This window comes from Balaenoptera physalus (genome assembly GCF_965194825.1).
Source record: "Balaenoptera physalus genome assembly, chromosome: 3".
NCBI lineage: Eukaryota > Metazoa > Chordata > Mammalia > Artiodactyla > Balaenopteridae > Balaenoptera > Balaenoptera physalus.
This window is the reverse complement of record NC_138890.1, coordinates 63099504-63126602: the sequence shown is the minus strand read 5'-3', so window position 1 is coordinate 63126602 and position 27099 is coordinate 63099504. Positions and strand designations below refer to the sequence as shown.

General features: G+C 43.4%; 1 protein-coding gene across 1 annotated transcript in view; it reads right to left on the bottom strand.

The window, feature by feature from the left end:
- Positions 1-27099, bottom strand: part of SPOCK1 (SPARC (osteonectin), cwcv and kazal like domains proteoglycan 1) — a 552150-nt gene that overhangs the window by 140147 nt on the left and 384904 nt on the right. The window contains exon 4 of the mRNA XM_082454646.1: positions 26222-26336. Coding sequence (XP_082310772.1) covers positions 26222-26336 — 115 coding nt within the window. The remainder of the gene's footprint in view (positions 1-26221; positions 26337-27099) is intronic.

Genomic DNA, 27099 nt, shown 5'->3' with positions numbered 1-27099 from the left:
GGTCTCCAAGCAAGCACCTTGATTGACTGGACCAAATGTTAAGACGCTACTATGATTCAGATAGGACCTGGCATACACCCAAGCTAAAAGCCTTGGAGCCCATCCTGGACACCTACCTCCCTTCCCTGCCCTCACCACTTCTCCCCATCACTCAGGTCCTACTGATTCTACCTCCAGCCAGCCATATCAGCCCCTTACATGTGCCATGCAAACTCAAGTCTGTATTGACTTGGTAAACGCTTTCTACCTACGGAGCAAATATCTGCCCCTTGTCTAAGCTGCAAATCGACTGCTTTCCATGAAGTTTCTCCTCCCCCTGGGAGCCCTACCCCAAGCAGAATTAACCACGACATTATTTGTCCCAACACACACCTTGTTCAGACCCAACTGTGACAGTCACCACAGCACAAAGCAGTTCATTTTGTTTCTGTCTTCCTCAATAGACTGTACACGCCTCAAGGGGAGTGACTGTGTCTTAATCAAATTTGTGCTCCTGGTGCTTGGAAACATGGTTGACCCTCGACACATGGGTGTGCTCAGTGACATAAGTGAATTTATTAATTTGGACTTTTAGAACTTTCTCCTTTTATTTCTGGAAATTATTAGCACTAACCAGAAGACAAAAATCGCATGTTGTTTAAGCAGTAAGAATTTGACCGACTAAGAAATCCTAATTCAGACTTGCAAAAAACAATTAGCAAAAATGTCTGAAGACAGCAGAAAAGTGGGTAGGGAGGACTCTCCTGTGCTTCTGAGGGCTGAGGGACCCCCATCCTCTTGAAGGGAGATTGTCTCCAAAGCTGGGGGAGGACCTCCGAGACAGAGCTTCCAAATTCCCAACTGAGAGCAATTTTTAAACTCGGGAACGAGAAATGAGAATTCTCAAGAACTCTGGAGAATTGCTGAAATAATAAGTTTTCCTGTCTTCTTCTCAATGCTATATTTATGTGTTTTTTAAAAACAAACAGGAAATATTAAGTTTAGTAGTATTTATAAAGAAATGTAGCTTAAAGTGAAAATTCAAATACTAGAAATTGCCAGCAAACATGATTGGGTGGTATTCAAGTAATGTGTTATTTGGATCTTCTAGCAAGTTAACAGCACTGCACAGAATCACATGTTCATACTTGTTCTAAAACTACTTTTTGGAACACCACTCAGAGGATTTCTATAAGGTACACTATGCAAATACATTTATTACTATTCATTTTATTTACAAGAGCAACTCACCACGGGCAGCACAGTGGATGACGACCACATATCTTATAAGACGGCAATAGCTGCAGGCAAGACAGACCAGATCATGACTGCCCTTTCCTGTCCTAGTTCCTGGAAACGTCAACCTTAACCTACAAGTCCACACGTCAGCATGTCCTGCTCTTGCTTCCCACTGCACCCTGCCACTCTTCACTCAGAGACCCCTACCCTCACCAATCAAGGCAAGTCCCAAGTCCTGCCACTTCCCCAGATGACAAGCAAGGGAGTCTTTGATGACAGGAGTTGTGAACCAGTATTTCACATGACCATGGGCAGAGTAGGGCCATAATCAGGGTCCACAGTAAAAGTGTCAGAACAAAGACTTCTAGAGAACTTTTTTCCAGCAATCAATATACATGCAGGTGTAAATTTCCTGATATCAATCCCACAGGATGAAATTCAACAAAGTGTATCAAAATATTTGAATGATGCAGTGGGGTAGGGGCTGTAGCTGTATAGAACTGCTGACATTTTTTTCAAAATTTTTTTTTAAATTATTTATTTATTTATTTTTGGCTGCTTTGGGTCTTTGTTGCGTTGCCCGGGCTTCTCATTGTGGTGGTTTCTCTTGTTGTGGAGCATAGGCCCCAGGCACACAGGCTTCAGTAGTTGTGGCTTGTGGGCTCAGTAGCTGTGGCGCGTGGGCTTAGTTGCTATGCCGCATGTGGGATCTTCCCGGCCCAGGGCTCAAACCCGTGTCCCCTGCCTTGGCAGGCGGATTCTTAACCGCTGCGCCACCAGGGAAGTCCTTTCTTCAGTTATTGAAGAAGGCCCCTTCATTTTATTTAATACACTGTGCATTCTAACGTGTTTGCATAACTTTTTTTTTTTTTAACATCTTTATTGAAGTATAATTGCCTTACAATGGTGTGTTAGCTTCTGCTTTATAACAAAGTGAATCAGTTATACATATACAATATGTTCCCATTTCTCTTCCCTCTTGCATCTCCCTCCCTCCCACCCTCCCCATCCCACCCCTCTAGGTGGTCACAAAGCACCGAGCTGATCTCCCTGTGCTATGCGGCTGCTTCCCACTAGTTATCTATTTTGCATTTGGTAGTGTATATATGTCCATGACACTCTCTTACCCTGTCACATCTCACCCCACCCCCTCCCCATATCCTCAAGTCCATTCTCTAGTAGGTCTGTGTCTTTATTCCCGTCTTGCCACTAGGTTCTTCGTGGCCTTTTTTTTTTTTTTTTTCCCTTAGATTCCATATATATGTGTTAGCATACTGTATTTGTTTTTCTCTTTCTGACTTACTTCACTCTGTATGACAGACTCTAACTCCATCCACCTCATTACAAATACCTCCATTTCATTTCTTTTTATGGCTGAGTAATATTCCATTGTATATATGTGCCACATCTTCTTTATCCATTCACCTGTCGATGGACATTTAGGTTGCTTCCATGTCCTGGCTATTGTAAATAGAGCTGCAATGAACATTTTGGTACATGACTCTTTTTGACCTATGGTTTTCTCAGGGTATATGCCCAGTATTGGGATTGCTGGGTCGTATGGTAGTTCTATTTGTAGTTTTTTAAGGAACCTCCATACTGTTCTCCATAGTGGCTGTATCAATTTACATTCCCACCAATAGTGCAAGAGTGTTCCCTTTTCTCCACACCCTCTCCAGCATTTATTGTTTCTAGATTTTTTGATGATGGCCATTCTGACCGGCGTGAGATGATATCTCATTGTAGTTTTGATTTGCATTTCTCTAATGATTAATGATGTTGAGCATTCTTTCATGTGTCTGTAGGCCATCTGTATATCTTCTTTGGAGAAATGTCTATTTAGGTCTTCTGCCCATTTTTGGATTGGGTTGTTCGTTTTTTTGTTATTGAGCTGCATGAGCTGCTTGTAAATCTTGGAGATTAATCCTTTGTCAGTTGCTTCATTTGCAAATATTTTCTCCCATTCTGATGGTTGTCTTTTGGTCTTGTTTATGGTTTCCTTTGCTGTGCAAAAGCTTTTAAGTTTCATTAGGTCCCATTTGCAGATGACATGATACTATACATAGAGAATCCTAAAGATGCTACCAGAAAACTCCTAGAGCTAATCAATGAATTTGGTAAAGTAGCAGGATACAAAATTAATGCACAGAAATCTCTTGCATTTCTATACACTAATGACGAAAAATCTGAAAGTGAAATTAAGAAAACACTCCCATTTACCATTGCAACAAAAAGAATAAAATATCTAGGAATAAACCTACCTAAGGAGACAAAAGACCTGTATGCAGAAAATTATAAGACACTGATGAAAGAAATTAAAGATGATACAAATAGATGGAGAGATATACCATGTTCCTGGATTGGAAGAATCAACATTGTGAAAATGACTCTACTACCCAAAGCAATCTACAGATTCAATGCAATCCCTATCAAACTACCACTGGCATTTTTCACAGAACTAGAACAAAAAATTTCACAATTTGTATGGAAACACAAAAGACCCCGAATAGCCAAAGCAATCTTGAGAACGAAAAATGGAGCTGGGGGAATCAGGCTCCCTGACTTCAGACTATATTACAAAGCTTCAGTAATCAAGACAGTTTGGTACTGGCACAAAAACAGAAATATAGATCAATGGAACAGGATAGAAAGCCCAGAGATAAACCCACACACATATGGTCACTTTATCTTTGATAAAGGAGGCAAACATATACAGTGGAGAAAAGACAGCCTCTTCAATAAGTGGTGCTGGGAAAATTGCACAGGTACATGTAAAAGTATGAAATTAGAACACTCCCTGACACCATGCACAAAAATAAACTCAAAATGGATTAAAGACCTAAGTGTAAGGGCAGACACTATCAAACTCTTAGAGGAAAACATAGGCAGAACACTCTATGACATACATCACAGCAAGATTCTTTTTGACCCAGCTCCCAGAGAAATGGAAATAACTTTTGACAGAACTGTTTTACTCTGCATATGAACAGCTGGTAAAAGAGAAAAGCAATTCCAGGTCACAAACAGTAGCAGCAGCACTCCAGTTCTTTTCTGTGACTGCTCCACTCCAGTCTAAATGCCCTGAACACATCTCCCTGACTCCTCGCCAACAACAACACCCTGGCAGTAGATGCTGCCATTATTCCATTTAATGGAAGGAAAAAACAGAGGCCTACATAACCAGTCCCAGGCCCTTCTTCTCTGTCCTGTCTCTGTTCTCTCGTCAAATCTCTATGGCAGACCTGTCAGCTCAGAGGCCTGGAGAACCCACCCAGGAACCAACCCTTTCCATTAATCACAGTGCCTGTTTGCTGGCAGCCAGCATTACTGCAGTTTACCTTCATGTTAATGTCAAACTGCCCATTGAAAACCAAGATTGAATTTGTTTGCAAGATCAGAACTAATTGCTTCTGAAACAAGGATGGAAGATACTCAGATAGTTGATATGGTGGCTATTTTGAACCAGAGACAAAATAATGAATGTTAATTGGAACGAAAACATGTTAACCACTGAAATAATCTGTCCTGTAAAATGAGGCTATAATTCCTCCATTGTTAGGATTATTTGAGTCATTATACCAAGTCATAAAATTACACAGGATGAGCATAATGGCCTGTGTCATTTACAAAAGCTGTTTTGTGACAGAGAAAGGCTCCCACATGAGACATGCTCCATCCTGGTGCCCGTGGGCTCAGGAGTCTCCTTCCTTTTCCAGATGAAGAAGGTCCCAGACGCAAGATCCTGTCCAAAGAGAGTCCAAGTTTCCTAATAAACAGATGTCTATTAGAGAACTGTGGAAAGAACGCCCAGCCTCCGTGGAGTAACTATTGTTACTATGTTGTGCATCTCGGAGTGTTCTAAGGGCTACTGGGCACTCACATGGTATAAGCACATGCTGTTTACAGAAGCTTGAAATTTAAAAGGGCAAATGTATAATAATGATAATAGCAGCTACACATTATTGAGGACTTATGATTCAGCTGATACTACTGTTATTACTACCAGCAACAATAAGGACCATGTTCTGAGCTCTCGCAATGTTCCAGGCCCTTTACATGGACTGTCACATTCACTCCTCCCGGCAGCTCCAAGAAGGAGGGAAGTGATAGTGCAACACGGGAAGAACATGGGAAGTGTCGGGAGTGAGTATGAGTCGAGGAGACTTCGTGAGCAAAGCAGACTTATGGGAGGACCCAGACCCACAAGGTGGGCCCTGGTCATCAGGGTTGAGCATCTCCTGATCCACTGATTCAAGCTGGCATGTCACTCACAGGGAAGCCAGCACCCTTGTGTGTCTTCACTCCATCTGGCTTGGTCCAGGTAAGGAGGCTGAGGGTTTGACATACGCCAGGTCGAGGCTCAGATCCATCAGAAGAGATAAGCAGGTGTCAGAATTAGCAGAGAGCCATCAGTCCCCAGGCATGCTTCCAAACCACCACCAAGCCAGCTTTCTAAAGCACCTTCAAACCCATAGGAAAAGGACGTATTTTTTAAGTTTTTAGAGCAGAACCAGGGCCACCAAAAAGATATGTGCCTGGTATGGATGCAATTCCAAAAGCAGGAACGTCTCTCTGGGTGTATGTGAACGGCAACCTCTGGGCAGCAGTTCATTTCAACTTGAGCCTCCATGACCTGCCTTTCACCTGAGCTGTGTAATGGCCCAGGCAGCTGAAAAGCATCTAATCTTCATAGATGACAAGATTCAATAGCCAGAGGAGAGTTTCCAACAGCACTGTACGTGCATGTGTAAAAGAGCTCAAAATGTTTAAGAGGGAACACACCACAGGGAACACACCCTTAGCCAGGTAGGACTGAGGGCGTGAGAAAGGGAACCTCCACTTTGTTACTCTATATGTCTAGTATGTGACTCTCTTACAACCACGTATTGCTGGTTTAATCTGTTCAAAATCTAAAAAAGGAATGCATTTTCAGAATTTTTAAAGAAATGCATGTTTTCAAGCCTACCCCTGTCTGCCAACCCTCCATTTCTCCAGTAGTGTTTAAAAAAGTCAAGGTGATTGAAACAGAAGAAAGATCTCCCAGGTGCAGGAAGGAGGGCTGAAAAAAGGGAGTTTATCTATGTAAAAGCCGCCTGACCAGTCCTCAAAGGCTTCAGTGAAGAACAAGGGGTCAGATCTATCTGAACTAAGTTTCTATATTACTGCATTTTGAGGGCCTGTTTAAGCAAAGCCGTCAAAACTGAAGGTATAAGTATTCCAAAGGTGGTTAGGATCCTAGAGACAGTCTACTTTTTCAGTAAACATTTATTATATACCTACTATGTGCCAGAAATTGGGCAAAGAATTCAAAGATAATGCTAGATTTGTGTTAAATATACTTCCTATAACACACATCACATGTACCAATTATTAATTAGCATAATGATATTTAATTACTCTGGATGGCTGAATTTATTTGGGGTGTTACTTTAACTGTTTTTATTCTTACGTCCTGAAATAGTAAAGATTCTCTGAGAATGCTAACTTATTCAAGAAAATTTCTACGTGGCAAATTTCTATGTGCTACTAATTTCAGGACCCCCATCACCACCCTCTAGCCATTCTACATTTAAGAGTGTCAGAAGCAATCTGTGTGACCAATGGGCAAAAGAAAAGAAGGAAAGGAACCTGCCGAATTACAAACCCAGATCTCTGGTGTTCCTCACATTTCTGGACATTACTTGAATCAAGGTTTCCTTATACCTGAAACCAAACAGATATGTCCAGGGATCCTAATCAAACCTAGCTCTCACCTAAACTCAGAATGCCCTCAGCGTGCCCACATCAAATCATGAAGATTAGCAGGCTGATGTGATTATGTAAATTCCACTAAGTGGCCTGAGACTCTGTGTCTGCAGTCACCTTCCATTGAGGCAACGACAGAGCATGGCCACTGGCACCAAGGGGCTCTATGAGGCAGCAAAGGTGGGGTTTTAAACTCAAAGTTCAGCTTGTTGAAGAGCTCGGCCACTGGGGCCTGCAGGCAAAACCCACACACGTACACATACACTTACAGGCCCCAGCTAAAATTCTGCTTTGTTAATGCAAAGTGCCAAGCCAGCAGTGTAAGAGCAGCTATTAGGGAAATGTAAGTGAACGGCTGGGCTTTCTTTATTCCCTTAGGATAATGGAGAGCGGAGTACTGTTGTAAAATTCCATTTCTTCCTAAAAGGGGGCAGGAGAGGAACTGTTACAATTACCCACTGGCCTTTGGCATTCCCATTTGATTTCTTGTTTGCTGATTGTCTTTGTTTGCTGGCCCAAGAAAGCAAGGTCCCTTTCTAGCCCTGAGACCTTAGAGGAAATCTTTAGCAATGGATACACTCATCGCAAAAAATCAAATGAAAGCCCAGGGCCAAGAATTTCCTTTGCCTCCCTCTCTGAGTGTTCATAATCCTGCCTCTTCTTGGGAGGGACCAGAAGTACTGAGGGTTTTGTTACCACGACTTCCAGCTAAGTGTGTGTGAGCTCAGGTGTGCACACGAGGGTGAGTGCAGGCACATGCAATTCTACCATAGGCTCTGCTGCTATCATCTTAGAAAATACGTGCTTGCATTCCTGAGGGGCAGTTAATTATTATGGGACATGTGTATGAGAGAAAACATAGCCACGATTGTTTTCTAGTCACCAGCAGCAAAGCAACCCCATTCTGGGAGGGCCGCATATGATCCACTTTAGGAAGAACAAGTCGGCAAAATGAAGCAGAGGTGGGTAGATGGCATCGGGGATACCGCCTTTTCAGGACAGGCCCAGAGACAGGCTGGAAGCTGACAGAGACATGGATCCAAGGAGACCCAGCTGAACACCATCATCCGCAAACCACCAACATTGCGCCATTCACCACCAGTGCCGCAGAACACAGGCATGGCCACATCTACATCATAACTTTCTCCTGCTCTGAAAGTTTTCTTCACAGTCAAGGTCAGAGGAGAGAAGCTGGAGCCCTTGACAAGTTCCTTCTCACCTCTGTGGCCTTCACTGGTAGGGAATTTTCTGGGTGGGCGGCCAAGAATGAAGCCTAGCTCCCTTGGTCTTGTGTTTTCTCCAACACTTACCTTCTCCGGCCAGGTTCCTCCCACCCTTTCCCAAGGGCCAGCTCCAAGGCTACTCTTCACAGAAGATGTCTCAGACAGCCCCGCCCCTTCCCTGAAGCATGTCTGTCCTGTGTTCCCAGTCCCTTGTTCGTGCCCTGCAGCTCTTTATCACTGGCTACTTTGGACCATGCTCATTCAGGTACCCAGTGGCTCCTATGCACAGACAAGATACTCAAGAATGTGTTGGCACAGGGAGCAGTAACCCTGTGCCCTAATGCTATTCCAGAGTAGAACCTGGACCAATGTCTAGAAGTTACCAAGAGAAAACCTTCTGAGTCAGTATAAGGAAGATCTCTCGACACAGTGAGTGAGAGCTGTCCCAGGACAGAGGTTCCGTCTCAAGAGGTTGGGGAGGAGGCCCCCAATACCGCAAGAGTTAACGCAGAGGTCACCTAGAGGAAGGGGATTCTACAGAAGGCACACTCTGATGGGTGCAAGCATTCTTCTATAATGGACAAGGAGGCGGTTGTTTCTATTTCTTTAGTACTGTAGTCAAGGGCACTGAACAGCCTTGAATACAGATCTTTAAGTGTATCTCTATTTGCTTCCATGAGATAGATTCTCCAAAATGGAACTAGGGGGCCAATGAGGCCAAAATACCCACCAGAAATGCTGTACTGTGAATACCTGCAGAGAGCCAAGGCCTGGAGTTATACTCCAGAGGGAACTAGGTATTACAAGTAAGTGGGATGAGCATGATCGGGGTGGGGTGGGGTGAATGTGCTCTGTGGCAGGGAACCCACTAGCCATGACTACTGACACCAGCCAGCCAGAACGTGAAGAACAGCAGGGCCTCTGCAGATGTGAGCTCACGTGAGGCTGGCAAGGATCATCACCCCACCTGATGGCTCCTTGAGCAACTGGAGGCTCAGATGGGAGACTAGCTTTCACTGGACACCTACTATGTTCCAGCATTACTTTAAAGTCATCCTCTGATAAGAAAATGCAGATTCCAGGTAGGAAAGTGTCTGGAAGGCAAAGTGGCCCTTACACAGAAGATAGGCTTCCGGCAGCCTTGCCCTGGTCACCTGTCTCTAGGTGACCCTTCCTCTAGGTGACCTCACATAAAGGTTGTGCAGGATTGAGCAAGTCACACAGCGTCTGAGCCAGAGTCCTTACATGCTCTTAAACTACTAGGGATACTAGTAAATACCACTGGTCCATGCTGCCCCTTCCCTGCCTTCTACCCATGGCCCAGCCCCAACTGCAGGGGGAAGCGGCTGCTCCCTTCTTGGAATTTTAACTTTAGTTCATGGGACTTTTGACTTTCTAGCCTAGACTGTATGCACCTGTGTCCCTAGTCCCCTCTACTAGGCTACCAGCTCCAACGAGGGGAGCTTTAGGATCGTCCTGTGAGCGTATGTGTGCATGAACGTGCGTGAACGTGCGTGAACGTGCACACACACACACACACACACACACTCTCACACCCAGAGTCCTCCAGCTCCTCTCACATAGCACACAATCTGGTTTTAAGATCGAGAATTCAAGAAAATTCAGTCCACATTTTCTTGTCGATTATATTATAAAAAACTCTTACCAGATCTTTAACAGTGGTCATTTTAAATCTTCTTCAATGCATAGACAATTGTTTTATTCTGATGCTTTCTTAAAAGCTTTTGCAATAAACTATAATCCAAAAGTAATTAAAAAATTCAGTCCATCCTAAGCCACACTTTTATGTCACTCTCTGGCTTAAAGCCACATAAAACTTCCTTTCATACCTAGCCTGAGAGCCAACCCCATCCATGGCCTTCGAGGCTCTGTAGGGTCGGGCCCTGCCTCCCTCTCTGGCCTCATGCAGCCAGGTCCCCTCCGTCACTGCCTTCCTGCAGCTCAGGCCTCTCTCCTCTCACTTCCTTTAGGACACCAAGGCCCTTACCCTTCCCTGAACCAGGGCCTTTGCAAAGGCTGTTCCCCAGCTCCAAGAACACTTCTCCCTATTCTGTACCTTCTCCCCAGCTGGCACTGTTGGTGGGAATATAAATTGATACAGTCACTATGGAGAACAGTATGGAGGTTCCTTAAAAAACTAAAAGTAGAACTACCATATGACCCAGCAATCCCACTACTGGGCATATACCCTGAGAAAACCATAATTCAAAAAGAGTCATGTACCACAATGTTCACTGCAGCTCTATTTACAATAGCCAGGACATGGAAGCAACCTAAATGTCCATCGACAGATGAATGGATAAAGAAGATGTGGCACATATATACAATGGAATATTACTCAGCCATAAAAAGAAACGAAACTGAGTTATTTGTAGTGAGGTGCATGGACCTAGAGTCTGTCATACAGAGTGAAGTAAGACAGAAAGAGAAAAACAAATACCACATGCTAATGCATATATGTGGAATCTAAAAAAAAAAAAGGTTCTGATGTACCTAGTTGGAGGGCAGGAATAAAGAGGTAGACATAGGAAATGGACTTGATGACATGGGCGGGAGGGCGAAGTGAGAGTAGCATCTACCGTATATACACTACTGAATGTAAAATAGTTGGCTGGTGGGAAGCAGCAGCATAGCACAGGGAGATCAGCTCGGTGCTTTGGGACAACCTAGAGGGGTGGGTTAGGGAGGATGGGAGGGAGGCTCAAGAGGGAGGGGATATGGGGACATGTGTATGCATATGGCTGATTCGCTTTGTTGTGCAACAGAAACTAACACGGTATTATGAAGCAATTAAATTCCAATAAAGATCTATTAAAAAAAAAGAAGAACAATTCTCCCTACTCTGTACCTTCTCCCCAGCTGGCACCTTTCACCTTTCACCCCCTTCAACCAACCTAAAGTGACTCTCTCTTACGGCACCCTGCTCTTATCCTACTTAACACATAGCACAATTTATATGATACTTTCTTTCTACCCGTCTTTTCCAACAGACTTTAATCGCCACAAGGGTAGACTGTGTCCATTCATCACAGAATTCCAAACACACAGCAGTGTCTGGCAAGTGGAAAGCACCATAAATACTTGTTTAAGAAATGATCGCAGACTCCAACTTCGTGGAATCTGAATTAATGACCTTTAACCCACCATCACCAGTGCGTGGGAGCCCCTTCCTGAGAACTAGTCCTGCCAACGTGATGACAGGAGGGACTCAAGCCCGAGAGCCCTTCATCACCATCACCTTCACAGATGGCCTCCCTGGTACCTGCCAAGAGAAGGACACTAGTTCCAGGCTGGAGGGGAGCCCTGACACTTTGCCCTCCACTTGGGAATCCTCAGAGCCATGGAGGTTTGAGCCAGAGCCTACTCCCTCACGTCAGGTAAATGGGAAGCAGGACACCCCAGCACCCCAGCTGCAGCAGGACCATGGAAAAGACAGTCTGGAAGAGGGGCCTTTCACAGTAAGACAGCCACATTCATTTCAGTGCGTACCCATGAACAACATCACTTAAAAGTGTGCCCTGGAAAGGTACCAAGGTCCCCAGACTAATTAACTTTCATCTCTCCTGTCCCTCTGTTCACGTAAGGCCTTGCCGGCTGCCCATCCCCTCTGTGAGGAACATTAAAGACAGGATATTAGCTTGAGCACATTCTATTTAAAACAAAAGTACATCTAAAGATAGCCTCGGATGCCCATCTAAATCATCCCGAGTCCATTTTCTGGCCCCAGAACCCTCATGGTCAGTGCCCCAGATAGGCCCTACTCTGGCGCCTGATATCCATAAAGAATGTCTTTCACGGTTCATTGGTTGAATTAATCTGATATAAAATGTCTAAACTGGAAACCTGTGAGTTGGGATCTTGATGAGTTTCAGCAGAGCAGCAAGCCGGCCACAGTAGGTTTATTAATAACAAAGGTGAAGGAAAGAAGTTTAAGAAAATTAAAACAGAAGTAAGTGAAAGGGGGAAAATCAATCTGATCACTTCTGTAAAAGAAGATGATGTGTCCTGAGGCCACACCGGCCTTGCTCCCCTGGACACCACGACACTGCTCTCCCTGGATCCTGGAAAGTGGCCCAGAATGTGCAGGCAACACACACCTTTGCTGAGTTGCAGTGGGGCTTGAGCTTGTCTGTTTCCTTATGTTTAAAGGCAGGTGTGTTAATACGACGATTCACACCTGTGTGCCACCCAGCAAGCCTTGAGCCCTGGTGGAAATCATGCCTCACAATGACCTCTCCAAAACCTGCACACCCCCCTTAACCCCCTCTTTCTAATCCATTTCAATTTGATGCATAAAACATGCCACTCCAAGCATTCCTTAACATGCAAGGGCACCAGGAAGCACAGCAACTGCAACCCAGTGATCTGGGGCAAAACCACAGAGCAGGGTGGTACACTTAATACTTTCTAACAGAGACGGGGAGGAAATGAGAGCGGCGTTCGATCAGTCCCTGGCCCTGTCAACAGCCACTCCCATCTCCACAGATGCTTGGCTCACTAGCCCTCCAGCAGCTTTGCATCTGGGCACATGCACCTTCTGAGAATTCCACCACAAAACATTCTCCAACTCTTCCAGATAGTACTTGGTTCAAAAAAAGACAAGGATCCAGTGCTTTGGGGTCCATTAGAAACTGAACTGCCCCCTCTGGAAGGAGGCCCTGCTCCAGCAGTGCAGCCCGGGAGGCGGAGATCGCAGACTGGCGGAGGGTGCTGGAGAGAATGCTGGCAGGGCAGAGGCTCTGGTCCTAGAGAGCCTCACCCAGAAACTGCCCAGCCAGGCAGAAGGCCACGAGACAGACCAGGAGGCCTCGCCAGGTAACCCTGTCCTCATCCACTCTTGTCTTCCGACGTAACACTGCTTTGGCACCGGAAGTGTGGTTTAAAAAAAAAAAAAAAATGAAAGGAAACTAAGGCAGGGCAAGATGTGAGTCTGGGACATTTCACTGGCAGTCGTGATTTTAACATATTTTAAATGCATTTATAAAACTTGCCTAGTGAATTGGCCTTCCAATGTAAGATCTGCCTCTCACTCCTCTCCCCTGCTCCAGGGGACTACAAATTCCACACAATTATTCACATCTCCATTATGAATTGTTTTTTACTCTCTGCTGCTTTGGTCCTCAAGCTCATCTAATCAATACCCTCAGCTTCAGAGAGGAAAATAATGGCAGAGAGTAGGTAACTGGCTTGCTTGAGCTGTGCAATCCTGCTCAGTGAAGGCCTCAGAAGCAGCTGGGTCCTCATGGGCAGAGGCATAGAATCCTTCTGTTCTTTTAAAAAAAAAATTGCTGCAGTTTAAAGTAATTAAATATCTCTATGTCTAAGTGACATGCGGTTTGAATGACTGCTTTTGGAAAAACCACAAAGGGAAAAAATGCATCCAGAATTACTGCTTTTGGTACAGAAATGAAGAAATGGGGTTAATACCCGGGCCCCCACCAATCGCTCTGTAAGGGGCAAGAGTTAGGAGAGACGGTCCCAGGCCTATGTGTCACGGGCATCTAGGATCAGGAACAGATTGGCTGGTGGGCTGGTGCAGCACTGCAGGCAAAAGCAGCCAGTGAGAGCTCATACCCATAGCTCTGCAGCAGAGGAGGCTGTATGGCATCCCTCCATCCTGGTTCCAAATCTACCCCTTACGGCCCTGTGCAACCAAGGGAATTATTTATGGAACCTCAATAGTCCCATCTGTATAATGGGGATCATAATACAGACCTACAGACTGCTGTGGGAAATCAGCAAGGATGCTTCTGCTAAGTGAGCCTAACATGGTAGGTGGTCAGTAAGTGGCAGCTCTGGAACCAACCACTCTCCCTACGTTTTACTCAGTGCCCAGTGGTAGGTGTTTGCAATACAACAGACCACAGTGGTGCTTTTTCTGTTTAGAAAGGTGACTGACTCACAAGTTGGCCCAAACTCAAAACTCAGCTGCACTAATTCCACAAATAGCCTAGAAATAGCACCAAGCCCTCATTAGCACCCTACCCAGAGAAGACGGCAAACGAAGATCCCTCGAGGTTAGCACAGAACGCAAGGCAATTCAAAGGCCCCTTGGAGAAAGGGTATGAGCTATACAAATATAAAATCGTAGCAAGGGATGTGGGCATTATCACATTTTGCTTGGTAATTGGAAACAACGCCTTGAATTGTGAAGCACCAGAAAGCCTAGGACTCACCCACTTTCCACGTGGCCGTGTGTCTCCCAAACTGAGACAGGCGTGTGTGTATAATCAACCTGTTCAAAGCCCTTGTAGCAGGAGGCAGTGCTTTGTTGTAAAACAAAACTGAGATGAAATAACCGTCATCCTTTCAAATATCCTCTGAGAGTTTCGTATTTGAGGCACATTCTGTGATGTAATTCTCTCTGACCTCAGACACTTTGATTCTTTTTTTCAAGTTCACATAAAAGACTGAGAGCTCTCAAATTGGTCTACTGCACTGCCAGCCTCGACTGGATCTGAATTCTTCACTGGTGCAGAGAATTCGTTGTTATTCCAGATAATTAGGAAGTAGAGATAAAGGGCCATTACGTTAGAGAGGCCTGGCCCATTGGGAAGACCAGCTGTCGGCTCCTTATTTAAAAACAGAGTAGTTCCCACTGCTCCCGGAAGGCTTCCAAGGGCACACTCAGACACCCAAAGTCCCATCCTGACATCCTTTCCTCCCAGTCACAATGCACGTGCAGAATTTGAGAATGTAGCTTATCTGGAAGACTTAAAACAAATGCTTCAATTTTCCATTCTCCAAATGAAAATCAATGGCAACAGAGAGGTAAAATCAATGTTCAGTGCTCTGAAGGGAGAAGCCCTCCCCATCTCTCGCCCACCCAGAACAATAAATCAGAACGAGCCATCCCACGGGCAGCGAATTCCTGAGAGCAGATCCCTCTGCAGGTAGTATGACCTTCTGTCCATTTTTTCCATAAATCACCCCCTAGAGGGTACTTTCTTTAAGAAGAGCTAAGAGAATATTTTTAAAACTTAAATCAGAAAGAGTAACACATTGCTGCATTAAAAACTCTTCTTCCTCAAACAAAGCCATTTGCCAATGGGATCTTTGGCATCTAAGACCAGAGTTTGACTGAACTGTTTCCCCAAGGTCCATTTTGTAATATCAAGCATTAAAGAATGCTCAGGCATCCCAATGACCTGCTCCCCGAGACAAACAATGATCTGTTTTCTGTCACCATAGGTTAGCTTATATCCACTAAAATTTCATATAAATGAAACTCATACAATATACATTTTTGTCTTCTTTCACTCAGCATAATTATTATAAGATTCGTCCATGTTATAGCATGTATCAATAGCTTACTCTTTTTTAACTGTTCAGTATTAATCCATTGCAATGAATATACCACAACTTGCTATCTGTTCACCTGTTGATGGACATTTGGGTTGTTTCCAGCTTCCAGTTATTACAAGTAAAGCTGCTATGAACATTTGTGAGTGAGTCTTTATATGGACATATGCTTTCATTACATATTCTAGAAACAAACCTTTTGTTGGACATACGTTTTACAAATATTTTCTCCCAGTGTGGCCTGTCCTTTTATTAGTCTAACAGTGTCTTTTGAAGATCAAAGTTTTTACTTTTGATGAAATCCAATTTGTTGATTTTTTTTTTTTTTTGGTATTTATAGTTCATGGCTTCCTTGTCTGCTATTTAAGAAACCTTTATCAAACCCAAGATTACTACTTTTGCTTTCTTCTAAAAGTTGTATCATCTTTGCTCTTATATTTAGGTCTACAACCCATTTCAAGTTAATTTTTTGTACTGTATATTATGCAATCGCTAAGATTTATATCTATAAGGTGTTTTAAGTATCATAAAATACTCATTTATAAATATCAATTGAAGGAAGCCCAATACAAATTTTTATGTACAGGATAGGCACCACTTGATAATTAAGTTCTGACAAAAACAAACCAGTGGACAAAACCTACAACTAGACGAAAGAATGGAAGGCAATGTGCTGGAATATTTTAATTCCTGTTTTTAGATTATGTGACCATCGCCTATTTCCTGTTTCTTTTTGCTTGTCTACACTCTCAGTGTTTTCTGTAATGAGCATCAACTACTCTGATATCAACAATAAATTAGAATATTAAGAAAAAGTCATTTAAGAGAAGGCTTCGTGACTCCAGGCTGCCTTCACACTGCTCTTAAGTGCATAAATGGCTCCCTTGGAGCACCTAAAAGATGAACAAGCTACCAAGAGTTTACCCTCTCCCAACCCTGCTCAATACTGCTCAACAGCAGGAAAAGATGAAACAGAGAATTTCCAAAGAGAATCCTCCAAAGGGAATGTGAGTTTAGTTGAAGCCTCTCAATGAAACCAACTACAAACCCAAATGCCATTCTAATAAAGGGGAAGCGTTCCAGCAGGGGTTGGGGGGAGGTGCCCCACTCGGTCTCCCACTGAAATTGCTTGTCCAGCCGCCCTGACACTGTGCAGTCACAGACCCATGTGTCAAACCATGTCTCCACTCACTCCACCTCCGAGGGCAAAGAAAGCTAATGAAATTCTCTCGCGGATGCGTTTACTGTCCTCCTGTCTCAGTCCGCTTGCAAAGACAGCCCAAATCTGCAGCCTCACAAGCAGCCCCGGGCCGACCCGGCTGCCTCGCCATGTGTGTGCGCTCCTGACTGTCTGGCAGGCGGGATTTACCTCTTGAGCTGCTGCAGAGGCCAGACTGGCTGATGAGATTGCTTGCAGATGTTTCACAGAGAGAAACATTACTTCCCTGATTGATGAATAAATAGAATTGTCAACATGGCCTCCCTGGTCAGAGGGGACCCCTAAAGTATAATGAGGAAGGACAGATGTTTCATCTAGGAAGGGGTCCAGGACCCTAAGAAGAGGTGTGCACTGGGCTGGTACGGGCTGAGTAATTCGGCCTCCCAGAGGGCGGGAGGGGGAAGGCTAGACCCACAACTATAGCCACCACCACTGTACAGCCTCTCACCGGTGCAGGCCACCTCCCAAATCCTGATGACGGAGTGGGCATGCCCCTCAGTCAAAGCCTCCTCTTTGGGCTGTTTTTCCAGTGAATGAAGGGTACCTATCATCAGGAATGTCATCTTCTTCCAAGTCCTCACATGCTGTGAATCACAAAGTGGGCAGCAGGCTTCCTCGGGAAGAAACTCCAAAGGCCAGAACAAGAAAGTGGGCAGGGCCCCTGGAGTGAGCTACTTTTTCTCAGGAGCATGCAAATTGAGGGTTTTCTGGCTGACCTTCCAGAATGAATCAGACAATAATAATACCTCTTACCATAATTGTTTTAGTAATTGTAAGTGTGGTTGTCATTATGTGACACTGGACTATGTACCTTACACCCCTCCATCTTACTGACCTCTCACAAAATGAAATACATACAAAATGCCCTAAGCAAAGTATTAGTAAAACTTAACCACCGGTAAACCCTCTCTGCAAGAATTACTAACGGATGTATCCCAGCAAATGGTAAAGAGGAAAGGGGTAAGTACTTTCATTAAACCTGTTTTACAGCTAAGGAAGCCCAGATTCAGAAAGGTCAAGTAACTTGCCAAGGTCACATAGCTAGAAAGTAGCCAACCCAGAAATGGAGCTTAGAATGGTGTCATTCCCAAATCTATGCTCTTAACCACTGTAATTCTGTGGCCACCAGGAGATGCAGGAGATGAGAATTACACTTCCAACACAAGCAAAAAAGTGGTGGTGCTTCCAACACACAAACAAGGCGTGCCCAGAAAAACACCACTGACACCTGGATATGCCCAAATACCAGTGAGGTTGCTGCCTCTGTCTCAAACAGATTTGAGTTTATAAATAAAAATCTCCTGTCTGGGACTTATAGAAAGGGCTGTATTCTAGGAGGAAACAGGCAATGGACTATCCATGTTACACACACACAAACACACACACAAAACCACATGGCTGAACAATACAACACTTTTCCAAAGAGTATATGGTATTTGCTGCAAAAGAGGCCACATCTTCCCTCCTTCAGAGAAGGAAGAAGTCATGTGTGGCAGGAGAATCTAGGAGAGATTTTTCAGAGTATGCATGCCTTAAAAGTATTTTTGAATAACAACAACAAAAAAAATGTTTTTCACATCCCACTCTGCAGTGAACTTGATTTTCCTTGAGGGTAGGAATAGGGTCTCTTGTTTACCTCTGTAGCCTCAGGGCCTAACACAGGCCTGGCACATAGTAGGTACTCAGTACCTTTTTGTTAAATGACAAGGAACGAATGGAGAGAATGACGAGGCCAACACATGGTACTGACGAAAAACATAAGTTTTGGACCTCGACAGCCCTGAGTTTGAATCATGGCTGCCACTTACTAGATATACAAGCAAATGACTGACTCCTCTCTCTGCCTCAGTTCTCTCATTTTTAGAATGAAGACAAAAATAAGTACCAACTTGACAAAATGGATGAAGGAATTCAAGGATGCAGGTTCTGCGCACAATGCCTGGCATATGCTAGGTTTCAGGGGTGAGATCTATCTTTGCTTCCAGGGAGAACACTCCAGCCTGGGGGAAGAGCAAAGCATGTTACAATACCTTGAATCTCATTCTTATGGAGACAAAGCTTGACTATTTTTAGGTGACCACAGAGACTAGGTCCGTTGCTGCAGTGCCAGGTTTGCAGGGGCAGAGGGGGCAGGGGCTCTGCTCCATGCTCTCAGGCCACTCCCCGGATGCTGATTCTCTGCTGGACCACAATGCCAAGGATGGGAGCTCCCCACACACGTTCTGCAGAAACCACGGACGGGACTGAGGGAAATTAAAGCATGTCCCAAGAGGGGCAGCCAAAGGGGCAAGCATTGCTCAGACTTCAAGAACTAAGAGGTGGTTGGAACTTCCCCGGTGGCGCAGTGGTTAAGAATCGGCCTGCCAATGCAGGGGATGCGGGTTCGAACCCTGGTCCGGGAAGATCTCACATGCCGTGGAGCAACTAAGCCCGTGCACCACAACTATTGACACCACATGCTAGAACCCGCGAGCCACAACTAGCGAGCCCATGTGCCACAACTACTGAAGCCTGCATGCCTAGAGTCCTTGCTCCGCAACAAGAGAAGCCACCGCAATGAGGAGCCCACGCACTGCAATAAAGAGTAGCTCCCACCCGATGCAACTAGAGAAAGCCCGCGTGCAGCAACAAAGACCCAACAGAGCCAAAAATAAATAAATAAATAAATTTATTTTTAAAAAATAAAATAAAATAAAGAACTAAGAGGTGGCACAGTACCCATTCTGCATGGTCCCAGGTTCAAACTGGAACTAAAGAGCAAGTTACAGGGAGGCCGATTTCAGTGGGAATCGAGTTCCAGAAAGGCTGCTTTCTTTGCCTAAGGTTATGGTGCAGTGCAGGTGAATAGCAGAGAAAGTCGCCAGGTCTAAGTGTGTGTAACTCTAATGCCCATCGCAACACCTCTCCATCATACAGGTAGTAAAGGGAGAAGGGTGAAAATGACATTAAAATCACCTTTCTCCCACCCCCACCCCACCCAACTCCATTCTTAAAGCAAGCCTAGAGTCCAGGACTCTCCAGACCGGAAGCATGAGCAAATCCAAAAGGAGCTTCGAGGAGGGGCAGGGAGCCATGTGGCTGACAGGGTCTTGGTGCTCCGGCCAGGTTTCAGGCCTGTGTCTTTAAGGTGGGAGACCTGAGTGCACGACACTGGTCTGCCAGAAACCTCCCAGCTTCACATAATATCAAATGGTAAAAGCTCTCCCAGAGATCTCCATCTCAACACTAAGACCCAGCTCCACTCAACTACCAACAAGCTACAGTACTGGAAACCCTATGCCAAACAACTAGCAAGACAAGAACACAACCCCACCCATTAGCAGAGAGGCAGCCTAAAATCATAATAAGGTCACAGACACCCCAAAACACACCACCAGACGTGGTCGTGTCCACCAGAAAGACAAGATCCAGCCTAATCCACCAGAACACAGGCACTAGTCCCCTCCACCAGGAAGCCTACACAACCCACTGAACCAAACTTAGCAACTGGGGGCAGACACCAAAAACAACGGGAACTATGAACGTGCAGCCTGTGAAAAGGAGACCCCAAACACAGTAAGTTAAGCAAAATGAGAAGACAGAGGAACACACAGCAGATGAAGGAGCAAGGCAAAAACCCACCAGACCAAACAAATGAATAGGAAATAGGCCGTCTACCTGAAAAAGAATTCAGAGTAATGATAGTAAAGATGACCCAAAATCTTGGAAATAGAATGGAGAAAATACAAGAAACGTTTAACAAGGACCTAGAAGAACTAAAGAGCAAACAAACAATGATGAACAACACAATAACTGAAATTAAATATTCTCTAGAAGGAATCAATAGCAGAATAACTGAGGCGGAAGAACAGATAAGTGACCTGGAAGACAAAATAGTGGAAAAAACTACTGCAGAGCAGAATAAAGAAAAAAGAATGAAAAGAATTGAGAACAGTCTTAGAGACTTCTGGGACAACATTAAATGCACCAACATTCGAATTGATAAGGGTCCCAGAAGAAGAAGAAGAGAACAAGAAAGGGACTGAGAAAATATTTGAAGAGATTATAGTTGAAAACTTCCCTAATATGGGAAAGGAAATAGTCAATCAAGTCCAGGAAGCACAGAGAGTCCCGTAGAGGAAATATCCAAGGATAAACACACCAAGACACATATTAATCAAACTATCAAAAATTAAATACAAAGAAAAAATATTAAAAGCAGCAAGGGAAAAGCAACAAATAATATACAAGCAAATCCCCATAAGGTTAACAGCTGATCTTTCAGCAGAAATTCTGCAAGCCAGAAGGGAGTGGCAGGACATATTTAAAGTGATGAAAGGGAAAAACCTACAACCAAGATTACTCTACCCAGCAAGGATCTCATTCAGATTCAATGGAGAAGTGAAAACCTTTACGGACAAGCAAAAACTAAGAGAATTCAGCACTACCAAACCAGCTTTACAACAAATGCTAAAGGAACTTCTCTAGGCAGGAAACACAAGAGAAGGAAAAGACCTACAATAACAAACCCAAACAATTAAGAAAATGGTAATAGGAACATACATATTGATAATTATCTTAAATGTAAATGGATTAAATGCTCCCACCAAAAGACACAGACTGGCTGAATGGATACAAAAACAAGACCCGTATATATGCTGTCTACAAGAGACCCACTTCAGACCTAGGGACACATACAGACTGAAAGTGAGGAGATGGAAACAGATATTCCATGCAAATGGAAATCAAAAGAAAGCTGGAGTAGCAATTCTCACATCAGACAAAATGGACTTTAAAATAAAGGCTATTACAGGAGACAAAGAAGGACACTACATAATGATCAAGGGATCAATCCGTGAAGAAGATATAACAATTGTAAATACTTATGCACCCAACATAGGAGCATCTCAATACATAAGGCAAATACTAACAGCCATAAAAGGGGAAATCGACAATAACACAATCATAGTAGGGGACTTTAACACCCCACTTCCACCAATGGACAGATTATCCAAAATGAAAATAAATAACGAAACACAAGCTTTAAATGATACATTAAAGAAGATGGACTTAATTGATATTTATAGGACATTCCATCCAAAAACAACAGAATTCACTTTCTTCTCAAGTGCTCATGGAACATTCTCCAGGATAGATCATACCTTGGGTCACAAATCAAGCCTTGGCAAATTTAAGAAAATTGAAATTGTATCAAGTATCTTTTCAGACACCAATGCTATGAGACTGGATATCAATTACAGGAAAAAAAATCTGTGGAAAATACAAACACATGGAGGCTAAACAATACACTACTAAATAACCAGGAGATCACTGAAGAAATCAAAAAATACCTAGAAACAAATGACAATGAAAAAGCGACAACCCAAAACCTATGGGATGCAGCAAAAGCAGTTCTAAGAGGGAAGTTTATACCAATACAATCCTACCTCAAGAAACAAGAAACATCTCAAATAAACAACCTAACCTTACACCTAAAGCAATTAGAGAAAGAAGAACAAAAAAACCCCAAAGTTAGCAGAAGGAAAGAAATCATAAAGATCAGATCAGAAATAAATGAAAAAGAAATGAAGGGAACAATAGCAAAGATCAACAAAACTAAAAGCTGGTTCTTTGAGAAGATAAACAAAATTGATAAACCATTAGCCAAACTCATCTGGAAAAAAAGGGAGAAGACTCAAATCAACAGAATTAGAAATGAAAAAGGAGAAGTAACAACTGACACTGCAGAAATGCAAAGGATCATGAGAGACTGTTACAAGCAACTATCTGCCAATAAAATGGACAACCTGGAAGAAATGGACACATTCTTAGAAAAGCACAACCTTCTGAGACTGAACCAGGAAGAAATAGTAAATATAAACAGACCAATCACAAGCACTGAAATTGAGACTGTAATTAAAAATCTTCCAACACACAAAAGCCCAGGACCAGATGGCTACAGAGGTGAATTCTATCAAACATTTAGAGAAGAGCTAACACCTATCCTTCTCAAACTCTTCCAAAATATATCACAGGGAGGAACACTCCCAAATTCATTCTATGAGGCCAGCATCACCCTGATACCAAAACCAGAAAAAGATGTCACAAAGAAAGAAAACTACAGGCCAACATCACTGATGAACATAGATGCAAAAATCCTCAACAAAATACTAGCAAACAGAACCCAAAAGCACATTAAAAGGATCATACACCATGCTCAAGTGGGGTTTAACCGAGGAATTCAAGGATTCTTCAATATACGCAAACCAATCAATGTGATAAACCATATTAACAAATTGAAGGAGAAAAACCACATGATCATCTCAATAGATGCAGAAAAAGCTTTTGACAAAATTCAACACACATTTATGATAAAACCCTCCAGAAAGTAGGCAGAGAGGGAACTTACCTCAGCATAATAAAGTCCATATATGACAAACCCACAGCCAACATCATTCTCAATGGTGAAAAGCTGAAACCATTTCCACTAAGATCAGGAACAAGACAAGGTTGCCCACTCTCACCACTATTACTCAACATAGTTTTGGAAGTTTTAGCCACAGCAATCAGAGAAGAAAAAGAAATAAAAGGAATCCAAATCGGAAAAGAAGAAGTAAAGCTTTCACTGTTTGCAGATGACATGGTACTATACATAGAGAATCCTAAAGATGCTACCAGAAAACTACTAGAGCTAATTAATGAATTTGGTAAGAGGCAGGATACAAAATTAGTGCACAGAACTCTCCTGCATTCCTATACACTAATGATGAAAAATCTGAAAGAGAAATTAAGGAAACACTCCCATTTACCACTGCAACTAAAAGAATAAAATACCTAGGAATAAACCTACCTAAGGAGGCAAAAGACCTGCATGTGGAAAACTATAAGACACTGATGAAAGAAATTAAAGATGATACAAACAGATGGAGAGATATACCATGTTCTTGGACTGGAAGAATCAACATTGTGAAAATGACTATACTACCCAAAGCAATCAACAGATTCAATGCAATCCCTATCAAACTACCAATGGCATTTTTCACAGAACTAGAACAAAAAATTTCACAATTTGTATGGGTACACAAAAGACCTCGAATAGCCAAAGCAATCTTGAGAAAGAAAAATGGAGCTGGAGGAATCAGGCTCCCAGGCTTCAGACTATACTACAAAGCTACAGCAATCAAGACAGTATCGTACTGGCACAAAAACAGAAATATAGATCAATGGAACAGGATAGAAAGCCCAGTGATAAACCCATGCACATATGGTCACCTTATTTTTGATGAAGGAGGCAAGAATATACAATGAAGAAAAGCAGCCTCTTCAATAAGTGGTGCTGGGAAAACTGGACAGCTGCATGTAAAAGAATGAAATTAGAACACTCCCTAACACCATACACAAAAATAAACTCAAAATGGACTAAAGACCTAAATGTAAGACCAGACACTATCAAACTCTTAGAGGAAAACACAGACAGACATTGTATGACATATATCACAGCAGGATCCTTTTTGACCCACCTCTTCAGAGTAATGGAAATAAAAACAAAAATAAACAAATGGGACCTAATGAAACGTAAAAGCTTTCGTACAGCAAAGGAAACCATAAACAAGATGAAAAGACAACCCTCAGAATGGGAGAAAATATTCACAAATGAATCAACGGACAAAGGATTAATCACCAAACTGTACAAGCAGCTCATGCAGCTCAATAAAAAAAAAAAAAAAAACAAACCCAATCCAAAAATGGGCAGAAGACCTAAATAGACATTTCTCCAAAGAAGATATACAGATTGCCAACAAACACATGAAAGAATGCTCAACATCATTAATCATTAGAGAAATGCAAATCAAAACTACCATGAGGTATCACCTCACACCGGTCAGAATGGCCATCATCAAAATATCTACAAACAGTAAATGCTGGAGAGGGTGTGGAGAAAAGGGAACACTCTTGCACTGTTGGTGGGAATGTAAATTGATACAGCCACTATGGAGAACAGTATGGAGGTTCCTTAAAAAACTAAAAGTAGAACTACCATACGACCCAGCAATCCCACTACTGGGCATATACCCTGAGAAAACCATAATTCAAAACGAGTCATGTACCACAATGTTCATTGCAGCTCTATTTACAATAGCCAGGACATGGAGGCAACCTAAGTGTCCATCGACAGATGAATGGATAAAGAAGATGTGGCACATATATACAATGGAATATTACTCAGCCATAAAAAGAAATGAAATCAAATTATTTGTTTTGAGGTGGATGGACCTAGAATCGGTCATACAGAGGGAAGTAAGTCAGAAAGAGAAAAACAACTACCATATATTAACACATATATATGGAATCAAAAAAAAAAAAAAAAAAAGGTTCTGAAGAACCTAGCAGCAGGACAGGAGTAAAGACACAGACGTAGAGAATGGACTTTAGGACACGGGGAGGGGGAAGGATAAGCTGGGACGAAGCGAGAGAGTGGCATGGACTTATATATACTACCAAATGTAAAATAGATAGCTAGTGGGAAGCAGTCGCATAGCACAGGGAAATCAGCTCGGTGCTTTGTGACCACCTAGAGGGGTGGGATAGGGAGAGTGGGAGGGAGACACAAGAGGGAGGAGAAATGGGGATATACGTATATGTATAGCTGATTCACTTTGTTATACAGCAGAAACTAACACACCATTGTAAAGCAATTATACTCCACTAAAGATGTTAAAAGAAAAAAAGAAAAAAGGAAGCCTATGGGGGGGGGGGGTGTGTGTATGTGTCTGTGTGTATGTGTGTGTGTGTGTGTGTGTGTGTGTGTTCTTGCTTTAAGTACTTCTGCAGGACTGAAGGCAGATGTAGCCTGAATTCAAAGGCTCCTTCTGTCATCTGTAAAAACCTAAGCCCACTGAATGCTGGGAATGGGTGGGGGGTAAGGGACAAAGGCTTTAACAGCCCTGAAGAGGAGGGGAGAGACTTCCCCTGGGCTGGAGAAATAGAAAGGCACACTCTCAGAAGGAATGGCGGACTAGCGGTCTTGAGGCAGCAGGACCCCACACCAGGACTCTCGGCCTGGCAAAGACCACGCCCCACAGAGCATGGAATTAGACAACCCCCAGCCCCGCCAACCGCAAGTGACCTCCAAGGATTATCATAGGGAGGATGCCAGTGGCAACCAGAAGACTAAAGGTACAGCCCCTGTTTTCTTAGCTAGAAGCTTCCTGGATCCTGAGGTCACCCAGGAGGAAGAAGGGCCGCCATGATCACCAGGAAGGGATTTTCTGTTCATCTGCTCAGATGAGGGCTCAGAGTCAAATAAAGTTGATTCAAAGGAAATTAAGATATTAACTTTCTTTGCAAATATGCGTGTGAGAACTGAGATTCGTACCACAGCAAGAGTTCTTACACCACGTACCATATGAGACACAGATCCATCACCTGCTCCCCCTCTCTCCCTTGTCCCCCAGTCAGAGGTCAGGTACCCCAGATCTGCTGGCTGGAGAGTACCTCACAGCCTGCGGCTTACCTGGGGAGCAGGTGCTTGCGGCTGACACACAGGGCAGTCTGGTAGTCCTGGGTCACACACACCTTGTGAGGGCTGCATTTCACCTTTAGGCAGGGGTCTTTGGATGGGTCCAGAGCTGAGGCAAAAAGAACATGAAGAGAGGAGTTAGGACCTCCAGGGAAATTTAATTTCTATTTCTACTCAAATAAACAAGAGGGAAATAAACAGACCATGTGTTTGCACCCTGCACTGTTTACTTAGGCTGGCGGGGGATTGGAATGAAAATCCACACCGGGGGGAATTCTGTGTCTATTCCACGTGGTTTTCTTCAACATCAGGAGAGTGATTCTTTTGTGCTTTGGGGAGTTTCAGTATCTTCATCTTGGCCAGGAATTACTTTTAAAAATCCTTTAGAATCTTGTGTGTTCAGAGGACCAGAAGCTACATTTCCCTCTTGGGTTATTTGTCTGCTATTCCTTTTTATGACTTTGTGCCCAATTTTACTTATTTCCTATAATAGAAAGTCCCAGAGGATAGAGCTTTTTGGCTTCAGTTCCATCAACACGGACTTTGAGCACAAAGAAGCCTATTTTAAGTTTTGTGAGGAACTTCAGGACAGTTTTGAGCCACACAAACTTATGATATAAATGGGTAGGGGGGGAAAAGCTGACGCACAAATATTTATTGTGCAAGGGAGAATTAGATAAGGGCCATGACAGGCATATAAAATGGTAACAGAGGTTGAGAGAAAAAGAGAGATCAATTTCTGGGGCAAGGATTAATGAGGCATTAGTATGTGAATTGGATCTTAAGGGATGGGCAGGATTTTAGAAAGCAAAGCTAGAAAAGGCAATCTAGGCAGGGCGGCCAGCACACTCCAAGGTAGAGAGGCACGGCTG